General features: G+C 51.5%; 6 protein-coding genes across 6 annotated transcripts; 4 read left to right on the top strand and 2 right to left on the bottom strand.

The window, feature by feature from the left end:
- Positions 1-14: 14 nt before the first annotated feature.
- CONPUDRAFT_129425 (APC amino acid permease) lies at positions 15-2,567 on the top strand. The gene is made up of 13 exons (XM_007774421.1): positions 15-180; positions 237-293; positions 356-404; positions 465-588; positions 647-748; positions 824-860; positions 909-1,224; positions 1,276-1,458; positions 1,518-1,560; positions 1,630-1,699; positions 1,752-1,916; positions 1,990-2,204; positions 2,263-2,567. Exons 1-13 carry the CDS (start codon positions 24-26, stop codon positions 2,422-2,424), a joined length of 1,680 nt encoding a protein of 559 aa, XP_007772611.1. The 5' UTR covers positions 15-23; the 3' UTR covers positions 2,425-2,567.
- Positions 2,568-4,640: 2,073 nt separating this feature from the next.
- Positions 4,641-7,358, bottom strand: CONPUDRAFT_109718 (APC amino acid permease). Its single transcript, XM_007774420.1, has 13 exons — positions 7,068-7,358; positions 6,955-7,014; positions 6,845-6,893; positions 6,665-6,788; positions 6,512-6,613; positions 6,427-6,463; positions 6,056-6,374; positions 5,823-6,005; positions 5,707-5,767; positions 5,608-5,677; positions 5,392-5,556; positions 5,116-5,330; positions 4,641-5,066 (listed from the first exon to the last, which is right to left on the bottom strand). Exons 1-13 carry the CDS (start codon positions 7,195-7,197, stop codon positions 4,893-4,895), a joined length of 1,689 nt encoding a protein of 562 aa, XP_007772610.1. The 5' UTR covers positions 7,198-7,358; the 3' UTR covers positions 4,641-4,892.
- Positions 7,359-7,548: 190 nt separating this feature from the next.
- CONPUDRAFT_168183 (uncharacterized protein) lies at positions 7,549-12,939 on the top strand (the record flags this gene model as incomplete). The annotated part of the gene is made up of 24 exons (XM_007774419.1): positions 7,549-7,626; positions 7,705-7,776; positions 7,829-7,859; positions 7,915-8,030; positions 8,087-8,161; positions 8,220-9,142; positions 9,201-9,580; positions 9,630-9,694; positions 9,744-9,888; positions 9,946-9,968; positions 10,022-10,073; positions 10,125-10,179; positions 10,231-10,349; positions 10,399-10,621; positions 10,675-10,688; positions 10,738-10,955; positions 11,008-11,191; positions 11,241-11,782; positions 11,833-11,912; positions 11,967-12,097; positions 12,157-12,311; positions 12,362-12,413; positions 12,484-12,510; positions 12,562-12,939. 24 exons carry the CDS (start codon positions 7,552-7,554, stop codon positions 12,594-12,596), a joined length of 3,792 nt encoding a protein of 1,263 aa, XP_007772609.1. The 3' UTR covers positions 12,597-12,939.
- A 240-nt stretch (positions 12,940-13,179) lies between these two features.
- On the bottom strand, positions 13,180-14,238 carry CONPUDRAFT_129409 (ribosome recycling factor). The gene is made up of 4 exons (XM_007774418.1): positions 13,762-14,238; positions 13,610-13,707; positions 13,407-13,545; positions 13,180-13,347 (listed from the first exon to the last, which is right to left on the bottom strand). Exons 1-4 carry the CDS (start codon positions 14,197-14,199, stop codon positions 13,267-13,269), a joined length of 756 nt encoding a protein of 251 aa, XP_007772608.1. The 5' UTR covers positions 14,200-14,238; the 3' UTR covers positions 13,180-13,266.
- A 527-nt stretch (positions 14,239-14,765) lies between these two features.
- Positions 14,766-16,195, top strand: CONPUDRAFT_146236 (uncharacterized protein; the record flags this gene model as incomplete). The annotated part of the gene is made up of 4 exons (XM_007774417.1): positions 14,766-14,867; positions 14,899-15,092; positions 15,185-15,205; positions 15,503-16,195. Exons 1-4 carry the CDS (start codon positions 14,799-14,801, stop codon positions 16,191-16,193), a joined length of 975 nt encoding a protein of 324 aa, XP_007772607.1. The 5' UTR covers positions 14,766-14,798.
- A 3,719-nt stretch (positions 16,196-19,914) lies between these two features.
- CONPUDRAFT_146235 (uncharacterized protein) lies at positions 19,915-21,936 on the top strand (the record flags this gene model as incomplete). Its single annotated transcript, XM_007774416.1, has 3 exons — positions 19,915-20,664; positions 20,726-21,442; positions 21,491-21,936. The coding sequence occupies 3 exons, from the start codon at positions 19,915-19,917 to the stop codon at positions 21,866-21,868; spliced, it is 1,845 nt and encodes a 614-aa protein (XP_007772606.1). The 3' UTR covers positions 21,869-21,936.
- Positions 21,937-22,803: the final 867 nt, after the last annotated feature.

Here is a 22,803-nt window from a genome sequence, read left to right as displayed (position 1 = left end):
TGCCTCCCCACTCCCTTCCGACGATGACGTCCTTGCACGACCACCTATATCGAGCAACTGGCTCAACCTCTACGGCTCTCCAACCCAGCCAGGATGAGTGTCGGCCTCTCTTGCAAGCGCATACACGCTATGGATCACTCAAGGATGTCAATGAGTCGTCTGGAGGCGACGACCAGAGCGGTACGTGCTATGTTTACCTGCCGATAGGTAGCCCTATCTTATTGTCACACAACCAGTCAACGAAATAACAGGAGAGGCGTTTGACAAAGTCCCCAAGTCGAAGCGCACACTCGGTGCGTGCCTTACTCTGTATATGCGCCAAAATGTCGTCTCATCATCGCGTGTGGGGTGACAGGTCTTGCCAGTGCCACCTCGTTAATCTTCAATCGCGTCATTGCTACTGGGTGAGTCTACTTTGACTTACTTACGAGGCCTACATTCTTATCCTACCTTGTCGGGTATAGCGTCTTCGCTGCGCCTAGTCTCATCCTCCGATCATCAGGGAGCGTTGGAATGACGTTCGTAATGTGGATTCTCGGAGCGCTCGTTGCTGCTACCGGCACCGCCGTCTATGTAGAGCTAGGAACAGTACGTGATCATTTCGCGCTTACAATTGTTTTCTTCGACTAACGGTGGAGCTGCTCAGGGGCTCCCGCGGAGTGGGGGAGAGAAGACGTACATGGAGCACATATACCAGCGTCCCAAGTTCCTCATAACGTGCATGTGCGCAGCTTTCGGCATCTTTCTCGTGAGTGGAGTCGCCATAAACTCACCTTGGTGTAGCGTGCGTGCTAATACGCAGATGCGTTAATCTCGCTCTTAGGGATCCTTGTCTGCTGCCGGACGCGTCTTCAGTGAATGTGAGCTCATCGCTCACCCCTGTTGATCCCTCCCGAACCGTCTTCCAGATACACTACAAGCACTCGACATCGTGCCGACGCCTTTCAATCTTCGAATCACGGCCGTGTCGTGCCTCACATTCGCAATGGTTGTCCACGGCGTGTTCTTGAACTGGGGCCTCCGGGTACAGAATGCGCTCGGGCTGTTCAAGTTCCTCGTCATCATTCTCATCTCTTTCTCTGGCTTGTTTGTCCTCGCGGGCGTACCCGGATTTGAAGTGCGTCCCGAATACGAAAAGCCGAACAACTACACGTGGGGCACGTTTTGGGAGGGTACAAACCTCGATCTGAACGCGTTCGTTACCGGAATGTACAACGCTATATGGTGCGTCCACGCGTACTTTGACTACACGTTCAAGAAACTAAGGATCAGCAGGTCGTTTGTAGGGTATTCCAACGCAAACTATGCGATGTCCGAGATACGTGATCCGGTTCGAACTATCAGGATTGCTGCACCACTCTCGATGCTCTTCGTAACGTTCGCATACCTTTCCATGAACATCGCATATTATGCGGTGGTGGCCAAAGATGACATGCTCAACAGCAGCAGCGTCGCCGCGTGCGTGATTTGACGGGCTGTGGCATCGAGTATCGCTTATCAGCTTCTTTTTTTTTCAGGGCACTGCTCTTCAGAAATCTTTACGGCCCCGAGGCGGCCAGGGTGCGTCATTAATTTCCTGTGACAAGCATCTTGGAAGAGTTCGTTTTATTAATTAAGTGTTCCCTACAGGTCATCAGCGCCATCATCGCCCTATCCACGCTTGGAAGCGTTCTCGCGATCATTTTCACTATGGCGCGCTGTGAGTACTGCATGGTACCGCTTATCATTGACGCGCGTCTGACTGTATGCAGTCATCCAAGAGATTGGACGTGAAGGCGTCTTGCCTTTCTCCTCGTTCTTTGCGAGCAACAAGCCATTTGGCGCACCTTTTGCCACTCTCTTTACTCAATGGTTCATCGCCACTATCACAATTATGATTACGCCACCTGGGGACGCCTATCTCTTCGTTGTCAATCGTGAGTTTTTAGCTGGGATGTCTGAATTGCTTACAACTGAATGGCTGATGCGGCGCTTGACCTATCTATCAAGTTTCCTCCTATCCGCTTACGATCTATAACACGCTTGTCTCCGGTGGACTTCTGCTGTTGTACACTCCGGCATACAAGTCTTTCGGGTGGAATCCGCCCTTCCGCGCATACAAATCTGCGACGATCTTCTTCTTCGTCTCGAACGTCTTCCTGCTTCTTGTTCCCTATGTCCCGCCAGCACCCGGTCATGGGGTGTACAAGAACCTTCCGTATTGGGTGAGTCATCTTCCTTCATTGTCCTCCGGGAAGCAAGGGGTACTCATGGAGCGGACAGTCGCATCTGGCAGTTGCGCTCGGCATTGGCGGGGTCGGTATCGCCTATTGGTTCGTATGCTTCTATTGGATCCCTAAGCGCCGAGGATACAGGCTCGAGCAGGTGGAGGTAATGCAGGAGGATGGTGTATCGCGGAACATCCTCAAGAAGGTCCCACTATAGATCATGGTAGATGTGCTTGGTGCTTCGGACTTCAGAACAGGAAAAGATAAAAACTGAAGTTAGTAACTGTTTGTCATGATATTGTAATGCATGTACCTGCCTGTACCTATACCTCTGTTCATCCTTGACGATTAACTTATTGCGCCCTTGAACTTACTTTTAATTGCGTTTAGGTTCAGCTGCACGCGAGAGAGGATCTGCGACATGTACAGTCGCAGCCTTGAAATACACGCGTTGAAGGCGTGACAACCCTCAAAAATGTACCTGCACAGCGTAGGTTTGGGTCCTGACATGGACAGATACTGCCAGGGCAGGTTATGGCAGATCACAGCTGGTATTAGCTATCACAAGACGTATCGGCGCGCGCACATTTAGCAGTCATGCGACCATACATGCTCATTGCCAGTCACTAGATACTCCACGAGATTTACCCTTCCCTAGATAGCCGCGGGTGGTGACGGTCAATGAACAATGATAGTCTCCCCTTTGGATTGGTTGATAAAGGCTGCATTTCGTGCAATGGACGGTGGCAAGAAGGGACGCGCGTGATACTGTATGCATATTATATTCCGATCTGTCGGAGTCTACCGACCGCGCCGCCTGATCCGGGCGCTTACAACTTTGCCTCAGCTTGCACGCGGAACAAGAAACCAACCTGACCAACTCCAGTATTTCCGGTTCCTGCTCTTAGTAAATTCTGGACTCCTTGATGGTCGGTCTCGTTTGGTGGATTGAAGGACTACTTCTGTTCATCATGCGCGAAAGGCCAGCAGGGGGTCGTTCGAGGGAGAATTAGTAAGTTCTAATCGGCATATGCGCTTGCTGACTCCTGCTGCGTGAACCGATGTAGGCCGCGGTTTACGACCGTTTTTATTGTTGCCTCTGGCGCTAGGACGCTTGGTTGCTAGGCTTGACAGAGAAGAACCTTCTAGCTTGCATACGACGAGTCCCGGCTTTTCGGGCTGAGTGAGCTTGTCTGGAGCCCTAACGGTGGTATAAAAGAGGATGTCCTACGTTCATCGTAGATACAGCTCATCTTTACTGTCTCACCACCTACCAGCCGCACACAGAAATGTCCCAGAAAGCACTTTTCCTCACGGCCAAGCAGGGCAAGTTTGAAGTCGGGTCCAGGCATATCCCCAAGCCTGGTCAGGGCGAAATCCTCGTCAAGGCCCACGCAGTTGCATTGAACCCGGTTGACTGGAAGATTGCGTCGTACGGCTTTGCGGTCGAAACCTACCCCGCCGTGCTCGGACAGGATACTGCGGGTGTTGTCGAGGAAGTCGGCGCCGGCGTCACTGCTTATGCGAAGGGCGACAGAGTGTAAGTCCCTGCTGCTATCTATAAAATCCTCACACAGTAACGACCGGGGTTTCAGCATTACTAGAGGAGTCATCACGAGCAATGATCACGCCAGCTTTCAGCAGTACGTGCTCGCTAACCCCGATTTTACAACGAAGGTAAGGCATATCCGGACTCCAATTCTTCTGGGAGTTAGCAGACAAACCGGATGATGAACATGATTTAGATTCCTTCAGCCATGTCATTTGATGAGGCGGCTTCTATCCCGGTTTGCTTAGATACTGCAGCCACTGGGCTTTTCGGACCAGACAACGCCAAGTTGACGTCTCCCACCGATAAGATAGGTGCGTACAAGGGACATAGTATCCTTGTTCTCGGCGGTTCTTCGTCTGTTGGCCTGTATGGTAGGTGGCTCAGACTTATCCTTAGGATTACCTTCTGACCCTTTGAACCGCGCAGCCCTTCAAGCCGCTCGTATCTCCGGCTTCTCAACTATCATCACAACTGCGTCTCTTACGCACGAGGCATACCTCAAGTCAGTCGGCGCTACTCACGTCATCGACCGAAAGCTTTCAGAGGAGCAAATTGTCGCCCGCGTCAAAGAAATCACTGCAGATTCCTTCAAGATCGTATACGACGCCATCTCGGAGCAGGACACACAGAACATGGCCTGGGCGCTGCTCGGCCCCGGCGGCCACTTGGTAATCACAAACCCGCCGCTGGTCAAGCCCGAGGCGGGCGACGACCGCATCGCCACCTTTGTATACTTGGCTCCGTACGCTCCTAACAACGCCGAGTTCAGCCAGCGGTGGTGGGCGGCGTTGCCCAAGTGGCTCGAGGATGGAACAATTGTTGTATGTCACGCTTTTTATGCATGTCAATCCTGAGATCTCACCCATACTGCGATAGCCCAACAAGGTCGAGGTTCTCTCTGGTGGACTGGAGGGTGTCAACGCTGGCCTTGACCGCATGAAGGCAAACAAGGTCAGCGGCGTGAAGCTCGTCGTGCGCCCTCAGGAGACGGTTTGAGGTTGTGGGCGACTTCAAGGCTGCTCAATACCATAAGAACATCACAAAGCATTTAAATCCCATCGCGCTGGTTATCTATTCAGTGAATGGATTGTGTCAACCCAGTGTCGCCGCATCAGCGCGTCTGTTCTAAGTCACTAATGCGCCGCATCATCTTGGACCTTCCGAAGCACAGTCCGTGATACCCCATCATCCTGAAGGACCGTCTCTTGCTCTAGTCGGTATCCTCGTCTTTGTGGTATCCACTTGAAGAAAACGAACCAGTACAAGATTCCCAGAAGCCCGATGGCTATTGATATAACGATGTGTGACTGAAAGGGATTGTCAATCGGCTGAAGCTTGGGATAATAAAGTGCGTACCCAGTAAGGAAGATGTTCGTAAACTTCAAAGCCTCGGTTTGGCGGAAGGAGAGGAATGACGGCAAGGAATATATTAGCCAGGAAGAAGAATACCACGACTGGCTTATAAGCCTTAAACGGCGGGTTCCAGTCCCATGCTTTGAAAGGGGCCGTGTAGAGAAGCAATAAGCCACCGGTAAGTACCATGTTGAACATCACCATGGGATATGAAGCAACTATGTCAGCGCGTTAGCAAGAAAATACGGAAAATGAGATATATGTATAGTAAAGGCGCACGGTTCACTATGAAGAGATATGCATCGCCTGGAGGGGCAGCAAGGACGACAATGATAGTGCTCAGATATTGCACAGAGGTTCCAGCGAGAGGGGCGCCGAAGGGCTTGTTGCTGGCAAAGAGTGACGAGAAGGGGACAACGCCTTCTCTACCGAGTTCTTGCACGACTGCAACCATGTGAGATCATGACATGTTAACATATTGTGAATAATGCTTACGCCTTCCTTGGGTAAAGAAGACGGATAGGATATTGCCGAGGGTTGATAGCGCGATAATGGCACTGAGAATCTGTTGTCGTGTAAACGAAAGGTTGTGACAGTATGGCTGAAACTTGCCCTAGCGGTTGCAGGCCCATAGAGGTTCCTAAAGAACAAAGCACTGCGGAGGGAGCCAGTTTATTTTGTTGCTCCCGGCAGGCAAAACAAGCACTCACGCTGCGACTGTTCCACTTCCGAGGATATCTTGCTTTGAGACGACTGCAAAGTAGGCGATATTGATAAATATATATGAGCAGGCCACAAAGAACATCGCAAGCGGAGCGGCACGCTTGATTGTGCGAACGGGATCTCGTGTTTCAGAAAGTGCGTAGTTTGCATTGGAGTACCCTATGTAAGACCTAGCAACCTTAAGCGGTATGTTCACGAACTGATTGACTGGAAATTTTACCAGATGACGTTGAACATGCCCGTGACAAAGGCAGTAGGCCCGACATCACTACCCTCCCAGAAGGAATCCCATGAAGAGAAACTGAGAGGAGGATCGAACTCTGGGCCGACAGCGAACCCGGGAAATTTAAGAAGACTTAGGATTCCGGAGCCCGCTACCAAGAAGATGACCACGAATTTGAAGATACCAAGTGCATTTTGTATACGTAGGCCCAAGTCAAGTAAAGCGCCATGAAGAATGAGGCATGATGTCAAACAAATGAACGCTGCTGCTCGGACGTTAAAGGCGGTCGGTGCCAGGTCAAGTGCCGCTATAGCATCTACAGGGGGAATGAGCACATTGTGACGGGCAGCAGCGTCCAACAATCTCACATTCTCCGAAAACCAGCCCCGCAGCCGCTGATATGCCCTACAGTCTGGTTAGGGCGGTTCACAGCGAGAGAAGACGTAGACGTACGGTAATGGGAACGTATATTGCGAATATACAGGTAACCAGATACTTGGGTCGACGGAAAATAAACTCGAGGTATGTCTTCTCCGCACCGCTTCGAGGAAGTCCCTGTAGAAATCGAGTCAGATAGACCTATATTCAAATTGCTGAGCAGCGTACCGTTCCCAACTCGATATATACAGCGGTGCCAGCTGCTGCGACAAGAGATCCCAATATCCACATAACGAAAGTGAGACCGACACTTCCGGACGATCGTAGAATGAAACTTGGCGAGGCGAAAATTCTGAAGGTAGTAAGTTATTCAAGGCTTCGAAGAAGTCTGCTAGACAACAGACTTACCCAGTACCAATCACCCGGTTAAAGATGAGCATCACGGCGCTCATCACGCCTGTTTGCGGGTAATATCATATTTAAGCAGCGAAAATGGTGAATGCTCAATAAGAACGGACCTAATCGACGCTTCTCAACGGGTATAGCATCAAAGTGTGCTCCAAACGATGCCCGGGGACCTGCAACATTGTGATCAGCTGATATTAGACCCTGGGGCTCATAGAAGATTCACCAAGGGTATCCGTACCACCATCCTCTAGCAAGCTTGAGGTTGCCTGGTATATACTGTCGGGTTGATGTCCAACATGACGGCGAAGCAAAGGTGAGTTCTCTGTGCCGGCTTCCTGGCCTGAAGTTGACATTGAGAGGGAATGGTCGGCAGTTCTGGTTTTCAAACTGTCCAATGGTCGGGAAGGGGAGAGGCTTATCGGAAAGACAACAGCGGACTAGCTAAGAATATTTACGGCTGCATCCCTGGAGCTGACAACTCGGGACCAACTCGGGACCATGGTATCGACGTCCGATTATGGCGTGCTTGGATATTGGAACACTCGATCGAAGAGCAGTCCAAATATTATTGCAATCGCCGTGACAAAGGCGACATTGTCACAGGGTCACAGCGTCCACGTGATCGCGTCTCCCGTTTATGAGCTCCTTCGCGAAGCGCGCCGTTTCCCACCCTTTTCTTCTCGTTCTAGTGCTAAGCTGCAGCGCCTATGGCGCCCTCAAAGCCATCTGCAGAGCTCGTGGCGTTGGCGAAGGAGCAGCTTCGACTTCCGGCAAGGGCCCCTGTAAGTACTTTAATTTTACATTGACTATATGCGCCTCGTGGTTAGCCGTGATTGACGGCGCGTGGGCGCGTTTCTCAGGACTCTGCGCTGCCACAGAGCTATATTGAGGAGCTTGTGAAGCACGCTAGTATTCAGCCGCTGGACAGTCATGTAAGCATGCTCTGTCAGTGTAGTTATTGTCTACTGACTGCATCGGTCCCAGTTTCGTATCACGCTGGAGCCTAAAAGAGGATGTAAGACCCAACTTAGTGGAGCCTAGTGGCCCTGACTAACATGCATGCGCGTAAGATGGCACCATCAAATGCCTTGAAGAAGGATGTGGCATCCCCATCCCACTTGGTCCTAGGTCTGGAGTATCTGACGGGGGCAAAAAGCATGGGTTTGGATCGTTGAAGAACTATCGTGTATGTATGCATCCCAAAAACCTTGCGCGTGTCAATTAACTTGCTTATTTTATCAGGTTCACGTCTCAACGAGCGCGACGCATAAAGCTGCTCGCCATCGTCGAACAAAACCTATGAAAGCGGACCCTACGGTGCGATCCTTTTGAGCACAGTCACTGAGTGACCAATGTTTGCTAATATCACTTCAAGGGCACCAGTACCTCGTCAACAAAGTCCCTTGTTAAACGGGGCAGCCTTCTTGATGCACTAGATGGATCCCAACGTCATTCTCTGTCGAAACCTTTAAACAAGAACCAACCTGAGGGGAAATCGAACTCTCGCAAGCGGCCCTCTTCCACATTTCCTCTTGATCAAGAAACCGAGAACTACTCAACTCCACCTTCTCCCCCCAAGCGCCCCAAAGTTGATTCCGCCCTACCATTTGCCCACGTCGACACTAACACACAGTCGCACGTGTATTCTTCGCCGGACGCGCCTCGTGAGCACCATAACACGAAGACCAAGATAGCCACTGCGGGGGAAGCCTCGGCCGCTCTGACCAAAGCGCAAAGCACTCTGGACTCGACCCAAGCCGAGATCACTCAGCTTCAGGCTAAACGTCAAAGGACCGCCACCGACGATGGCCGCCTTGGAGTGCTCTGGCCACAGAAGTGGAAGCTCGTTCCCGAAGTACAGCGGCTTCAGTCTCTGGTTACGACCCTGACCCCGATTCCCCCGAAAACTTCTACGTCGGGGGTTCTGCCGACAAGCAGTGCTGGATCATCGAAGAGGATGCTCGCTCCTGTCCCCGCAACGGTCACGAAACAAGAAGCTTCTCAATCTGTAGCTGCTATCAGAGGCGGGGTGCACTCAGATGTGCCTTCAGTCAAGCGTGAAGATGTCGCAACGTCGATAAGCGCGCCACCTGCGTATCTGAAGGCGGAGCAAGGTGTTAAAAAGGAAGAACCTCCGTCTCTTAATGAGCCGCCCCTTCTGCCACCAAATATCCCCCATCACTATAAAAGCGAATACAATAACGATGCTATGAAGACAGACGATGATAGTGACTCAGAAGAAGAAAACATCTACGATCTCGGAAGAAGTTATGCGACCACTTTCGCAAATCCCGAAGAGTAAGATTCTTCAACTTCACCTTCTTATACTCCTAACTTAATGCCTCGTTCCTTCCAGCCTTAATCAGTTCCTCCTCTCCGCTGGCAATGCAGAGCAGTTCGAGGGTAATGAAAGCGTTGACAATGCTCTGCAGCGTCTGGGCCTTCGTGCTCAACATGAACACTTGCCGGGCATGACAATATCGTTGCTTGCGCACCAGGTCATCGGGGTGGCATGGGCTCTGGATCGCGAGAAACACCGCGATAAGGGCGGCTGCCTGGCCGACGACATGGGTTTGGGTAAGACAGTGCAGATGATTTCTGTGATGGTTTCGAACCGCGGTGACGATCCGGCACGAAAAACCAACCTCATCGTTGCACCCACCGCACTGCTGGACCAGTGGGCGATGGAGATTGAAACAAAGACTGACTGCGGTATGAAGTGTCTTATTTACCACGGTATGTGCCATTCTCTTCGACGTAATATGTCCTCCTCACTTGCGTATAGGTTCGAGTAAACCTAGAAAGCGCAGCGAACTCCAAAAATATGACGTCGTCCTAACGACATATCAGGTGAAGCAATATGTCATTCTCGATACGTGTTAAGCTAATGGGTGTGCAGACGTTGGCTTTGGAGTGGCCAGACCCCGAGGCAGATGAGAAGGAAAAAAGGAAGATGGCGAAGGCGAAGAAGAAGGATAATTGGATTGTATCTGATTCCGATGATGGAGGGACGTCCAGAGCTAAGCCCAAGAAGAAAAAACAGCGTAGGTTATTTCTTAAGGTGTTTCACCCACCTTGCTTACAGTGTGGGTTATCTTCAGGTGGTCTGCTGTTTGATATGGACGTAAGTAGCTAATTATTCCTGGCGTTGACTCGCGTCCAAATGATAGGTCACAGTGGTACCGTGTTATACTGGACGAAGCCCAATACATTCGCAACCGTAGCACCAGTTAGTGTTTTCTCTGTAGTAATGCCTACGGTCCTTACTAAACTCGTGTAGGAGGTTCTCGCTGCGTCACCGACTTAGACTCGGTTTATCGCTGGTGCCTGACTGGGTGCGTTCTTCGCGATATTCTCATTTAGTCCCAAGATTGACTCGCCTAAAGCACGCCCATTGTCAATGGCCTGTCAGACGCGTACGCTATTTTCCGCTTTCTGAAGATTAGGCCTTGGTACGACTGGGCTGAGTTCCGTGGCCACATTGCTAAGTATGAGAAAACAAGAGGTAGGCTCTCTGAACATCGGAACTTCATTGTAACTCATTTTCCCCTTAGTAAACTTGGCAACGACGCGTCTGCAAGCCATATTTAAGGTGATGCTGTTGCGTCGTAAGAAAGACTCTACCCTCGACGGAAAGAAACTTGTCGACCTTCGTCCTAAGGTCATTGAGCTCGAGAAGCTCGAGTTCGGCCAAGAGGAGGCCGACATTTACAAGATGGTTGAAGCTCGTTCGCAGGCTACATTTAATAGGTTTCTCCGTGCGGGCACGGTCCTCAAGTATGTACCATTGCCATTTCGTCTCGAACATGGTTCTCATCAGTGCTTCGTAGAAACTACCATCAAGGTAAGACAAGTGTGAACGAATGCCCGTCTTGACTTAAACGTACTCTTAGTCCTGGTGCTTTTGCTGCGGCTGCGTCAAATTTGCGTGCACCCCGCTTTGATCCAGGAGGACGGCCATGCATTAGTACTGCATGACGACACTGTTTATAAGCGATCTGCAAAGGAGGAGCGTGCTAGAGCAGCTGAGGCTATTGGTCACGGCTTTGTCAAGAGCTTACGAGCGAAGTTCAAGGCGTCGATGGAGGAGCGAATGGAGGCGGAGAAAGAGGTAATAGAGGAAATCCTGCGTGCTTGTTGAGAACTCACCATTTTGTTGACAGTCCGCGGACGCGATGATCGATGCCGACATGGAATGCCCTATCTGCACGGACACGTTCACGGACGCCGTCGTCACTGCGTGTTCCCACTCTTTCTGCCGCGAGTGCCTAGTTGACATCCTCAACCGTCCGCTCGCTCAAGGCAATGATGATAGCGGTCCAAAGTATAAGTCCAATGAAAGGCCTTGTAAGCTTTATGTTCCGCCTTCTCGTCAGCCAACTCACGCCCGTCTCAGGCCCGACCTGTTGTTCGCCCGTCTCAGGCGATAAGATTTTCTCTCGTGAAGCTTTTGAGCCTTCAGAGGAGGAGTTGAATGGCACGGCTGCTCGCTCCAGCTCGCCCATACCAGCGGAGGTCGATTCTGACGAGGAGATCGAGGGTATTCTCAGCGTACCATCGAGGAATATCCGACGCAGCTCGCGTGGCAACGCAAAGCGGCGGGCCTCGTACGCGTATGACTCCGAAGACGACTCGGAACACGGAGACGAAGACGACGATCTCAGCGACTTCATTGTACATAGCGACGAAGATGAGGACGAGAAAGATGCCCGTATGGCGCTGAAGAAGCGTCGGCCTCGACGACGTGCGATGGTCATTGACTCGGACGACTCGGATGAAGAGATTATCATCGCTCCGAAGAAACCAGCGCCGGCCAAAGAGATTTCTCCTGGGGACACCCAGGATGTGCAGATGATGCCGAGATTCTTGCCTTCAACTAAGATGAAGAAAATGATGGAATATCTACTTCGTTGGGCTGAAGAGCATCCAGATGACAAGGTCAGAGTGAATGAATTTTATTACGATCAATCCTGACGGATGCCTTATAGGTTATTGTTATCTCGCAATGGACCGAGGCCCTCGGCCTGGTGTCAAACTATCTGCTTGAGAATCATATCACACATGTCAAGTAGGCCGTTTCTGCAGACATTCCGTGCACCAAGTTCATGCCATTCCGTTCTAGGTACCAAGGCAACATGAGCCGAGCTCTACGCGACGCAACAGTGCGAGCGTTCCAAAGTCGCGACAAGGCCCGAGTGTTGCTCATGTCGCTCAAGTGCGGAGGCGTTGGTCTCAACCTGACGCGTGCCAACCGTGCGTTGCTTGCTTTTTTCCTGGTGAACTCACAGTTGATCTTTGTTTCCGTAATTTAGGTGTTATCTCCCTGGATCTCGGATGGAGCGAGGCCATCGAGGCCCAGGCCTTCGACCGTGCCCATCGCCTGGGTCAACTCAAAGACGTTGTCGTGCAGCGCTTGGTCATTGCTAATACCGTCGAGGATCGCGTACTGGCTCTGCAGGAGCGGAAGGTGCGTATCGATAAGCTGATATGAATTTCTTCTTATGTATTATTCAACAGCGTAGCCTCGCTGATGGTAGTCTCGGCGAAGGGAGTGGAAAGAAAATTGGACGTGAGTTTTATTATTTACCTGCATGAACGGAAGGGGGAATATGCTAACCACTTTTCGATGTTTCTTCCAGGAATGAGCGTTAGAGAGTTGGCCAGCTGTGAGTTGTTCCTTGTGGCTGGCTGAGTTAGTGCGCTGATTCCGTGCTCAGTGTTCGGTCTTGACCATCGGGGCAACGTTTTATAATTTTGCACTTGATCAACTACGGAGATGCGCTTTGACGCGCTCAACAACATACCCTCTACTTATATTGTCACTTATTCTTGTTCTCCGCGGATTTTCTTCAGCACCTTCAGCATAACACATCATTAATCATTCCTGGCGCGTCCTCTCTTAAACATTACAGAACCTAGTAATCCATTTTACAAGGCTCACTTCTAGTGCTTACTATAAAACTTCTCTCGTTATTTGTACTTTCTTACAGCACGTAGTTTACTTCCTTCTTCGATCACTGTAAATCAAGCTACCTAGAACACCTTGTACTCTCCTAGACGCCTTTGATGACATGACAACTCTCGCTTCAAATAGCATACTATCCACTTCTATTTTCTTTTGTACCGTATAAAAAGTAGAGAAATCTCCCATATGCTAATAGGTAATGACGGGATGATTTCCGGGGAATAGAAAGGGCCAGGCTTATTGCTACTCGCCTGAAGGACAGATTTTCGGCTCTGAAAGATATTTAGAAGAGCCCGGGCCGTTTGCGTAAACGGTAGGCATTTTCTCAAACGCCCTTCGAACGAGGCTTGGGGAATCCGATATAAGCTAGGCGATAATGAGGTGCGATTGGGGATATAGGTTCTACGTGACATTGAGCAATATAACAAGATAAGTTGCAAACAGCCGAAGTTCGTTTCTATTTCGAACCCGTGGCTTTCTTCATTTGTGCGAGGATGGCATCGACCTCGGCAATTTTGCCTTTCGCGAGCTTTTGGAACTGCATGCATGTCCTTTTGAATACGCTGCACAAGGGTAAGAAGAACAAGCTGAACGCACCTCCTCTATTTCCACGGAGTCCTTCTCATATTTTCCTTTCTTGACGCTCGTTTGCTGATGCTTGCGAATTTGGCCGCGTCCATCTTCGGCAAGACGTGCAGCGGAAGTATAGAGGGCATTGCGTGACTCAACGGTCGGTCTACAGCCATGGATAAAGGCGGGATGAATGGGACGAACGGCGGGCCCAAGACAGCTAGACGTACTTGGGAATGGGTATCCGAATGGTCATGCTGTCGTGCCGGTGAGGAACAATGCTTGGCAGTTTTGCATCGTAAAGTGCTTGTTCGATAGCTTTCATAGACTACTAGATTTCGACTGAGCATATATGCTGACACAATGACGCGTGAATACCCACCTCCTCTTCGAAGGCGGTTATGACAAGCGTCGAGCCATCCCGCACGCCGACAGTTGCGACAGACTCCAGACGCGCGGGTTCCGACGAGCCCTTGACGCGCACGCGTACAGGCGCGAGCAACGCGGGCGTGACACGGCCAATGGCGCGCGTCTCAAGCGTCGCAGTTTCGCGACGGAACCATTCCACGGTTGAGTTCATACGCTCGGTCGCCTTCTCATATTCTGCGCGTGCGGCTTCGTCTGCGATGACTTGCTTCGAACCGGGCACGAAGGCATCCGTGGACCTGGCCTTGGATTTCTTGGATGCATATCGGCGTTGTTGTTGAGTAACGGATTCGGAGAATTGAGGGAGGGAGGGGGATGAATGAAAGATGAGCGTTGATGCAGAACGCGCTAGGAGAGCATGACGGGCTGTCTGACGGGTGGCGATACGAAGCATGACGTCCAGCAGAATTGTCAAGTGGAAAGGTTGCAGAGGACAAAGAACGAAGGGAGTCACTGGGGTCGCGTATTTACGGAGAATTAACCCCTGTCGTTGGGGTTAGAAAACTTCCAGCTGCAAGTCCAAACCACTGGAGATTTTTCAATAGTGCTAGTTCTAATACAAAAATCACGAAGCATAGTAACGAAAACAGTGCGAGTCGCTGTGAATAGGAAGTATTGGGTCAAGCGCATTGAAAGGCGTACGGGGGCTGGAAACAGCGAACTTAGTACGCATAGGATCGCGTCAGCAAACTAGGAATTAGGTGAGTCGTTGCGTGTAAAGTCAACCAAAGTCTTATGAGGCACATCGCGCTGGTGCATAGTGTCCTGTCCGAAATTATGCTCCCAAAGTTCTTGGTTATGAGAGGCATAAAATAGTGGAGTTTATCGCAAACAACATTGAGCAACTCTTAGCGGTGGTGTGCAAGGCAAAAATCGGCGAAGCGAGTCTATTCTATACGTAGTGCGGTGGCTTCGCCGCGGTCAAACGCGTACATGCGTACAGAATTTTCATCCCATGGGCAACTAGGCCGTTGAAACGAGGGTGGTGAAAGAATGCCTGTTCAATGCTTTGCGTCGTCCTTCTCCGCTTCTGCTATGAAGTTCTTGATGCTATCCATCCTAGTTAGTGTCACCATTATTTTCCTTGGACTAGAAATGTACGGTACTCACAACTGCTCTTCCTCACTGCATCCGACAGGGTACTAGACGTCAACAGGCTGGTTTCTCCAGCAGAAAAGTGAATCAGGCGCACCTTGAACCGGCTTTAATGGGAACCGCCTCCTTAACCCGCTCAACAAGGGGTTTGCCAGGAGAGGGTGCCTCCTTCTTCGATCCGCCCAAGGAAGCGTAGGTGACGGCACCCGTGGCGAAGAGCGTACCGAGAGTGAGGTACTCAGTCTTGATGGCACGACCGAAGATGACGCTATGATTTATATCAGTCGGAATGCGAGCGCACAGAGGTAAGCTGGAGGCGTACTAGGACATGGCGAAAACGAGTTACGGGTGTAGGTGGAGGGTGGACTTTGGACGAGTGAGCAAACGGAACAGTGTAAAGCGCCGGAATTCTCCGGCTTTGCGCGTCGGCTCAGCGCTCCCTGCATCTTGAGCGAACGTAGGTATGTGCGCTTTGCTTCACACAACCTCAATGCTAACGCTCCAACCAACTACAGTCGATACATTTGTGTAATTTGCCAGGCTTTGAAGTGATTTCTCGAAATGGGCCTACCCCGACTATCTGCCAGATACACCTGTACCAGATCGGGGTTGACACCATCCGCCATGCCACTGTCACACCCCCGCCGATTCAAGTCAAAACTCTCCACCGTCCATCGAGGAACAGCTTTTGAGGAGCGTTCTCGGCGACTGCTCGAAGAGACCATGTCCATGACCCTCACTCGCGTCGGCGGACGCGCCGATGGCGGCATCGACCTTCAAGGGTGGTGGTGGCTCCCCCTCAAATCGAAAGAACAGCGCGACCGCCTGCGCGTCATTGGACAATGTAAGGCCGTCACCAAGAAAATCTCCCCCAATTTCGTTCGCGAGATGGAGGGCGTGCTTGCGCGATTTCTCCGCGTCCCTGCGACTGAGGAGCAGGCCGTCGCCATGCTCGTATCGGAGGCGCCATTCTCGCAAAATTCCATCATTCGCACAATGGAGTCGCATGTCCCTTTTCTTCTGTTACACCTGCCGCCGCTTCCCGAAGAACATACGCTTACCTCAGAGACTGGTGTCACGTCGAATACCACATCACCCTATGGCACCATCGGTCAAGCTATCTGGAACCCCGCCCTTGGCTCTCGCAGTGGTCTTCTGGGTGGCCGAGCGGAAATACGCTGGGTACGCTCAGAGAAGAACGATGAGCCTGCGCGCCCTGGTCTCTGGTGGGAGGGAAGCAGACTTGCGAACTGGGTACCAGGCGGTGACGACCATAGAGTTGACTCCAGTTAACGAGGGGATTATCTGGCACGGTTTGATTTCGACGTGTTTCCCTTGACTATATTATTCGTAGCTCAACAGACACCTAAATACCACCTTGGGCATAACGTACATTACTCTTAAATACTAATAATAAAGGCTGAGTGGACGACTCCTCAATCAATCCGTTTGGCATTGACCCCGCTTATCGTCATGTGTCTAATGATAAGCAAACTTGCGAGCAGGGATATTCTTTTCAAATGTAATATCGATTATGTAGGACCACAATTGTTCAAGGATGAGTATTACAGATTATGAGACGACAGTTGAATGATAATGCGAAGACCTGGTTCATGCAGGTACACACCAAGGCCCATCGTTTTGGATCGCAGCCTAGCGAAGGGTACTTCAGCCTCAGGCTTGTGTGCGAGCTTCGTATTTGAGTCAATGTCTATTCAAGCCATGCGACTCGCATTCCGGAGTATTTACAAAGTAGTACTAGCAGCCACTGTCCTTTTTTTTTTGGGAGGGTCCTCCAAGCGACATCATGATGGTTTAATTTCGAAACGGGGTAGATACCCATACAGCCATGTTAATCCATCCGGCTTTTCCGTAACCCAAGGAAGCAACGAAAGTACCTGAAAAACTGGCAACTCTGCAGTTGTGACAATGAGTGGTTCTGTAATATAACATGCAGATGCTCAAACATAAAGTGGACGTGCGAGACTGAGGGCGTGTGCTGCGGCATCTTCCGAGCAAGTCATCTCACTAAATTTTGACTTCATCTCCTGTTTCACGTCCATGCTACCGCCGCCTCACCGTTTGAATCCCTCAACAGTACAGAGACCGGCGTTCTTCTGATAGCATCCTCCGAATTGCAGAGGAGCACTGATTTCCCTATCGCAGTCAACCACGCCTCATCCATTCAACCATGTGCCTACAACCTCATTAATTTGGTCGCTTCTGCGGAGGGATTGCTTCTTCGTCATGGCTTCCGGGAAGACAGAGCATCTCGGAAACGTCAATGCCTAGGATCTCGATCGATGTTCCCGGTGCCCTAATCTTGTGTTCGTGGCTATGACGAACGCTAAAAATTTCGCCAAAAAACACCTTGAGGCGTATCTGCTTCGCATCTTGTAAACTAGGAAATTCCTATCTTCGGTCAGTCTTATCAAGAACTCACGGCAACGAGTCTATGTGCTCCAACCAGTCACGGGTCCGTGAACGTCCTCAGCTCAACTCGCTTCTCTGGTCTCGTCAACTAGCATATCATCGGTAAATGCAGCTTATATGGCAGCTCTGGCCCTAAGCAGTATCAATGTCTGGCAAACAGGCTGCTTTATGTCGCTAAGGTTATTCGTTCCAGCCATATATATTGAATGGGCATCATGGTGAGCAACATTTGGAGTACATTCTAATGTATGACATATAGGACTACATGCAGCCCAAGAGCAGATGAGATGATACTCACCAAATCGAAGATACCCGAGTGATTGTTCATTGGTTATGTTTCTTGGTTGGCAACCGTATGCTCGTCAACAACGTAATTCCGATTCCGTATGCTCACTTACAGCTTTGGATCTCTCTTCAACCAACAACTTTCTAGGGGTTGAGATTGCTTGCCAGCGGCGCCTGCTTCGGTTTTTACACGGGAACCTCGCTTCCACGGCATGGCTCGAGCATGATGTCCGGCGCTTATGTCTCTCCTTCTAGTACGCGGGAGACGTGTTTACAAGTCTCCCGCACCGCCCCATTGGTAGCGGTGTAGTTCCTACAGTGTTGAAAAACCAGTATCCCAGCATTGGTACTGGCCTTGGTCGACAATATTTGAGGCTACTCTGTGACTACTCCAGTTAGTAATATCGTTGGAAAACGAGCGCTAACCAAGCACCATTTGTCCCCCGGCCCGGAAAGGAAGAAACTTTTCCGGCTATGGGAACCATCGACTTCAGGGCTACTATGATGTTCTATTCCTGTTGTCAATTACCGGGCCCTACGCTTGCGACTTCCTTGAGGCACCAGGCTATACGTTGTTCTCTCTCGGGAGGCTACCTTACGTATACCTGCTTGCAATCCATCTCGTAAGTGCACCTACGAAATGAGTGCGTGGGCACCTACGAAGTGGATTGCAAGTACGTATCACAAAGCTTCTTTTGCTGAGCCCTCGGTATGATTTGTTCCTCTAAAAGCCATACGAATGTTTCTGGATTGCGACACAGGCCTGGACGTGATTCTCTATAGTGACATACTACCATACACAATCAAGCACCGCTACCGCTAGTCACCCCACTACGTTGCTCTTCTTCGTCAAACATTTGCGAGACTGATTGTGCACAAGTTGAAGTTACATTCTCAATTTCTCTTAGGCAGATAGGAAACATACTGCAAGGGGATTTACCTTAGAGCACCGGAATATGTGGCAGAAGTTGCCGGAGAGCGCGACGGAGTGGAAAAAGGTGCGTATTGGTAGCAACTCTGCGAGAGACGTACGATGCCGTCCCTATCAATGCTCACACCCCTCGTAGACAAGACCGTTAGAAATCCAACTAACATGTTGTGGAACAAGTATCAACAGGCACCCAGGCTGGGTGAACGTGGCTGGACTCTTTCTCGTTGCCATAATTGTTGCTGCCTTCCAACCTTTTTCTTTCCTCAATTAACTTATGCGGATCCCTGAAAACCAGGTATGTATGCTTGTCTAGCTGAGTTCCTTATTGAATAGCACGGCAACCCCCGTGCCACTATTCAAATAAATGAGGAGGTGGCTCCTGGTGGCCACGAAAGTGGGCACAAAGGCCATTGCGGGGACGTTGCCATTGCTGGATGTTGCCTGAGATGGAGGTGGAGTATCGTAGCCGCGCAGTGCACGGGCGGGACGGATGCGCGCTCGCTGTCGATATGTCGAGATAAGGTCTGAGTGGCACTCAACGGGGTAATCACTGAGCACCAGAAAAAGTGCGAACATCGCAAGGCCGAGCGGCACCGAGGGGAAGAGGGCAAGGTAGAAGGAAAAATCGCTCTAAATGGGGAATGGCAAGCTTTAGTGAATAAAAGCCGGAGGTGTATTTACCGTAAAGGTGAAGATATGACGTCCTGGCGATTCCGGAAAACATGTTAACCCAGCCAATATCAGAACATCAGCCACCAGACGACGATCAACTGCCTCAACTCCCCAGTGCCCCTGCGCCGGCCTTATTGACTGTCAAAATGCATGCGGTTTTTACTTCTTGCAAGCGCTTAAGCGCTGGCATTGGTCCTGGAGATCTTGGGTGGTTACTATAAATCACGAGCTATTACGCCCATTTGCTCTCTAGCCGTGTCCACCGGCCACTTGACGAAGTTGAACCTCTATAGCCTTCCAATTCACTGCATATGCCTTTGGCCTTGCATACACATTGACCGTCCGCACATCATTGTGTTGTTCTTTCACCCATTCGAATCTCCTAAGCCAGACGAAGGGAGCAGAGTATTACAGCCGCTACATCACCTCAGGGGCCTGCAGTGATAGCATGCTAAATGCCATCTGATTTGCTGCGTTACTCTTCTATACTTAGAAAAGACCTTCCGGACTCACTTATATTCCATGACAGATGGCAGATGCCAATGATGGGGCTGTCAACGCTATTTCGCGTGGTCCTGAAGGGCATCGTAGAGTCTGGGGTACATAAGTGCTATCACTTACGATGCGCATTTGCAAACCAACCCCGTCCACTTTCATCGTTCCCTCTGGCGAGAATAGCCATCGCTACCGTCAATGAACGCACCAAAAGGCTGGGCAACAACGAGCTCTGACCCCGACGTGCGTGTTTGGACGCGTCCTCTCGGGCTGACCGAAGCAGGCTTTTACCATGATCTGCTCTTCAACAGTACCGCAGACAGCGCAACGCACGTCCATCTTCGATCCATTGACCCAAGTGCAGGCCTCTTCTCGCCGGCCAACGTCCTCCGAGCGTGGACATCTGTCCGAAGGCGCTTCCCACTCCTCTGCGCGCACATCGAGGAGCAGCACCCTCCCCACCACCCCGGATCTTCGGACTCGACCCTTGGCGCACGCGAGCCCCAGCCTCACTTTGTCATCCGCGAGGCCGACATCCAGGAGCAGGCGGAGACCACGCTCTCATTAGGAACCGTCGCATCTTTCTCTGATGCTGAGCATTTCGCCCGGGCGATCTTTGACGGGCCAGCGCATCTTTCCCCGCATGCGCTCGCGCGGATGCATGTCCTTTGGCGGGAGGACCGACCCGCCGGCGCGGAGGCGCATGCCATCCTTGTGTTCGCGCACGTTATCACCGACAGCGCCTCCACGAGCACCGTGCTGCGAGTGTTCTTTGATACGCTTGCGTCGAAGGAGGACTTCCCGCACGCGCCGATCGAGGAGAGGCTCGAGATGTATCGTCCGCTGGAGGAGACACTGAGATACCCCGCGGGAGTGAGCGAGGCGGGACGTAGGTGGAGAAGGGCGATCGGATGGGCGCTGCATTCTGTGCGGCGGAGAGGGCGGACGGTGCGTGTCGACATACCATCTTTGCAGTTTGAGAGCACATCTGACGCTGACGCTGGTCCAGGGAGGCCATACACTGCCCCGGAAGTTGACCACACATTCATCATCAACGCCAGCTCGCTCGCGCGATCTGGTGTACGCGTTCACGCGATCCGAGTCGACTCAAATCCTGGCGAGCTGCCGGCGGGCACGGACGACGTTCAACTCGGCATGCTTTGTACTTGGACAACTTGCGCTCACCCGCGTCTTGGCCCGGCGTTTCTTGTCTGGTGCGATGACCCCTGCTGAATGGGCGTGGAGAGCGAAGGAACCCATGTTCATCTTCGGCCCGCTCAGTCTGCGTTCGTATCTCGAATTCGGCGGACCGGGGTACGAGGGTGGGGGCGAGGGTGAAGTTGGCTTCAACGTCAGCTGGTATAGCCATACGATGCCGCACATGCCGCTCGGAGTGCTCGCGGGCGTAGAAACGCCACGCCAATACAGCGGCCAGCTGCTCGGAGGCGCGCCGCCACCAGAGGACCTCTTGAGCAAAGAGCGGTTCTTTCACCGATCTGCGCTGGTGGGCCGAGGCGTGGAGAAACTGTTCGCGCATCCGAGGTTCCTGGATTTCTCCCTTGCGTGCCACAAGGAAGCGGCAGACGTATCACGAGTGGAGGCGGAGAAGTGGGTGCGTAACGGGCAGCAAGTCAAGCATGACAGTGAGACGCCGAAGACGATAGGGTTCGACGACATCCAGGAAGGACAGACTGTGCTTTCGCTTGCGGGTTCTAGTCTAGGCGATGTAAGTGGATTCGGGTTGTTGCCACACGATTGTGCTGACGTCGTGCAGATGGACGTCCGGATCCCCCGCGCGTACCCTCTTCCTTCTACGCATCCGCTTTCACCCCGTTCTCGTAAATCACACCCTGTACGCGCTGGATACTCGACATCACCTTCGCCAGCATCCGAAAGGTATAGCGACGCCGAGCCAACCTTGATTGTTGACTGGTGGCTCTCAATCCTGCACGCTCGTCCTCTTGAGCTTTATTTCGGCTCGGTGATGCGTCATGGGACGATAGAGCTCTTGGTATTTTGGGATGAAAACGTGTACGAGGCAGGGATTATCAGGGAGTGGCTGGACGAGATCGTGCTTGCGACGCGGTCCTACCTGTGCCCTGAAACGGGCGCAGGAGACCTGGATACCCAGATGATGCAGAGTAGGTTGTAGGATACATCGTCCGCGAGTTGTGCGCAGTCGAGATACCCAGTGGGACGAGTAATTGTAACATGAATACCCAACTATCGTGCGCTGACTCTCATCCAATGAATCTCGCAACCTTCATTCAAGCTGAAGGTCAATCACGCACCCATTTCCTTGCTGACATCTCGGCTTGAAGCGAACCCGGTTCGCCCAGACTTGATCGAATTTCCACGTGCAAGTGCGCTCATCATACCGGTGATTTGGCCATCAGTGCCGCCCACACAAGTACACACCAGTTGGACTGTATATCGGGGACTGCGCCCCCATCTCTCTCCGCGGCCTTGAGAGCACGGTACTGTCGCTGTATGAGACGGAGGCTCGTTCGCTGGTTCCTATCACTGATTAATATTATTTTTCTTGAGCGTCGATGTTAGTGGCCAGGAACACGCTCGGTTTTACTCTGGGCATCAAGGTTAGCACAACTCCGAATTTCCGAGACGCACACACCCAAACGAACGGCGATGATTGCCCTTGACATTGATGTGGTCTGGAAGTTAGCCGACTGCTGACGAAAGCTGTACGAACCGACGCCAAACTGATGGTCAGGCTCATTGTAAGTTGCTGTGGACTGGAAGTTAGCCGTCTGCAGCCGTCTGCTGACAAAAGGCTGCATGAACCGACGCCAAACTGGTGATCACCCTGGTTCATTGCAGCTCATGAATCCGCGGCCTGACGTCAAGTAACTGTCATAATGTATCCCCGCCTTGAGCTAGAGAAAGATTTGAGTACCCAGAATCTGGTAAGGCCTGAATCGATGTCGCTGGGGACTGCGCCGGCACAGTCTACGCTGGCGCTTGCTAGGAGGTGCTTGAGGTGCCCAACCGCGGGAGATCCAACTTGACATGACAAGTCCTTATATATGGCCTTCGAGAACAAAGCAAGCAATCAGTAGCATGTTATGG

The sequence above is a fragment of the Coniophora puteana genome (assembly GCF_000271625.1).
Source record: "Coniophora puteana RWD-64-598 SS2 unplaced genomic scaffold CONPUscaffold_12, whole genome shotgun sequence".
NCBI lineage: Eukaryota > Fungi > Basidiomycota > Agaricomycetes > Boletales > Coniophoraceae > Coniophora > Coniophora puteana.
Note: the sequence above shows the minus strand (reverse complement) of the source record. Positions and strands in the feature narration are given on the sequence as shown.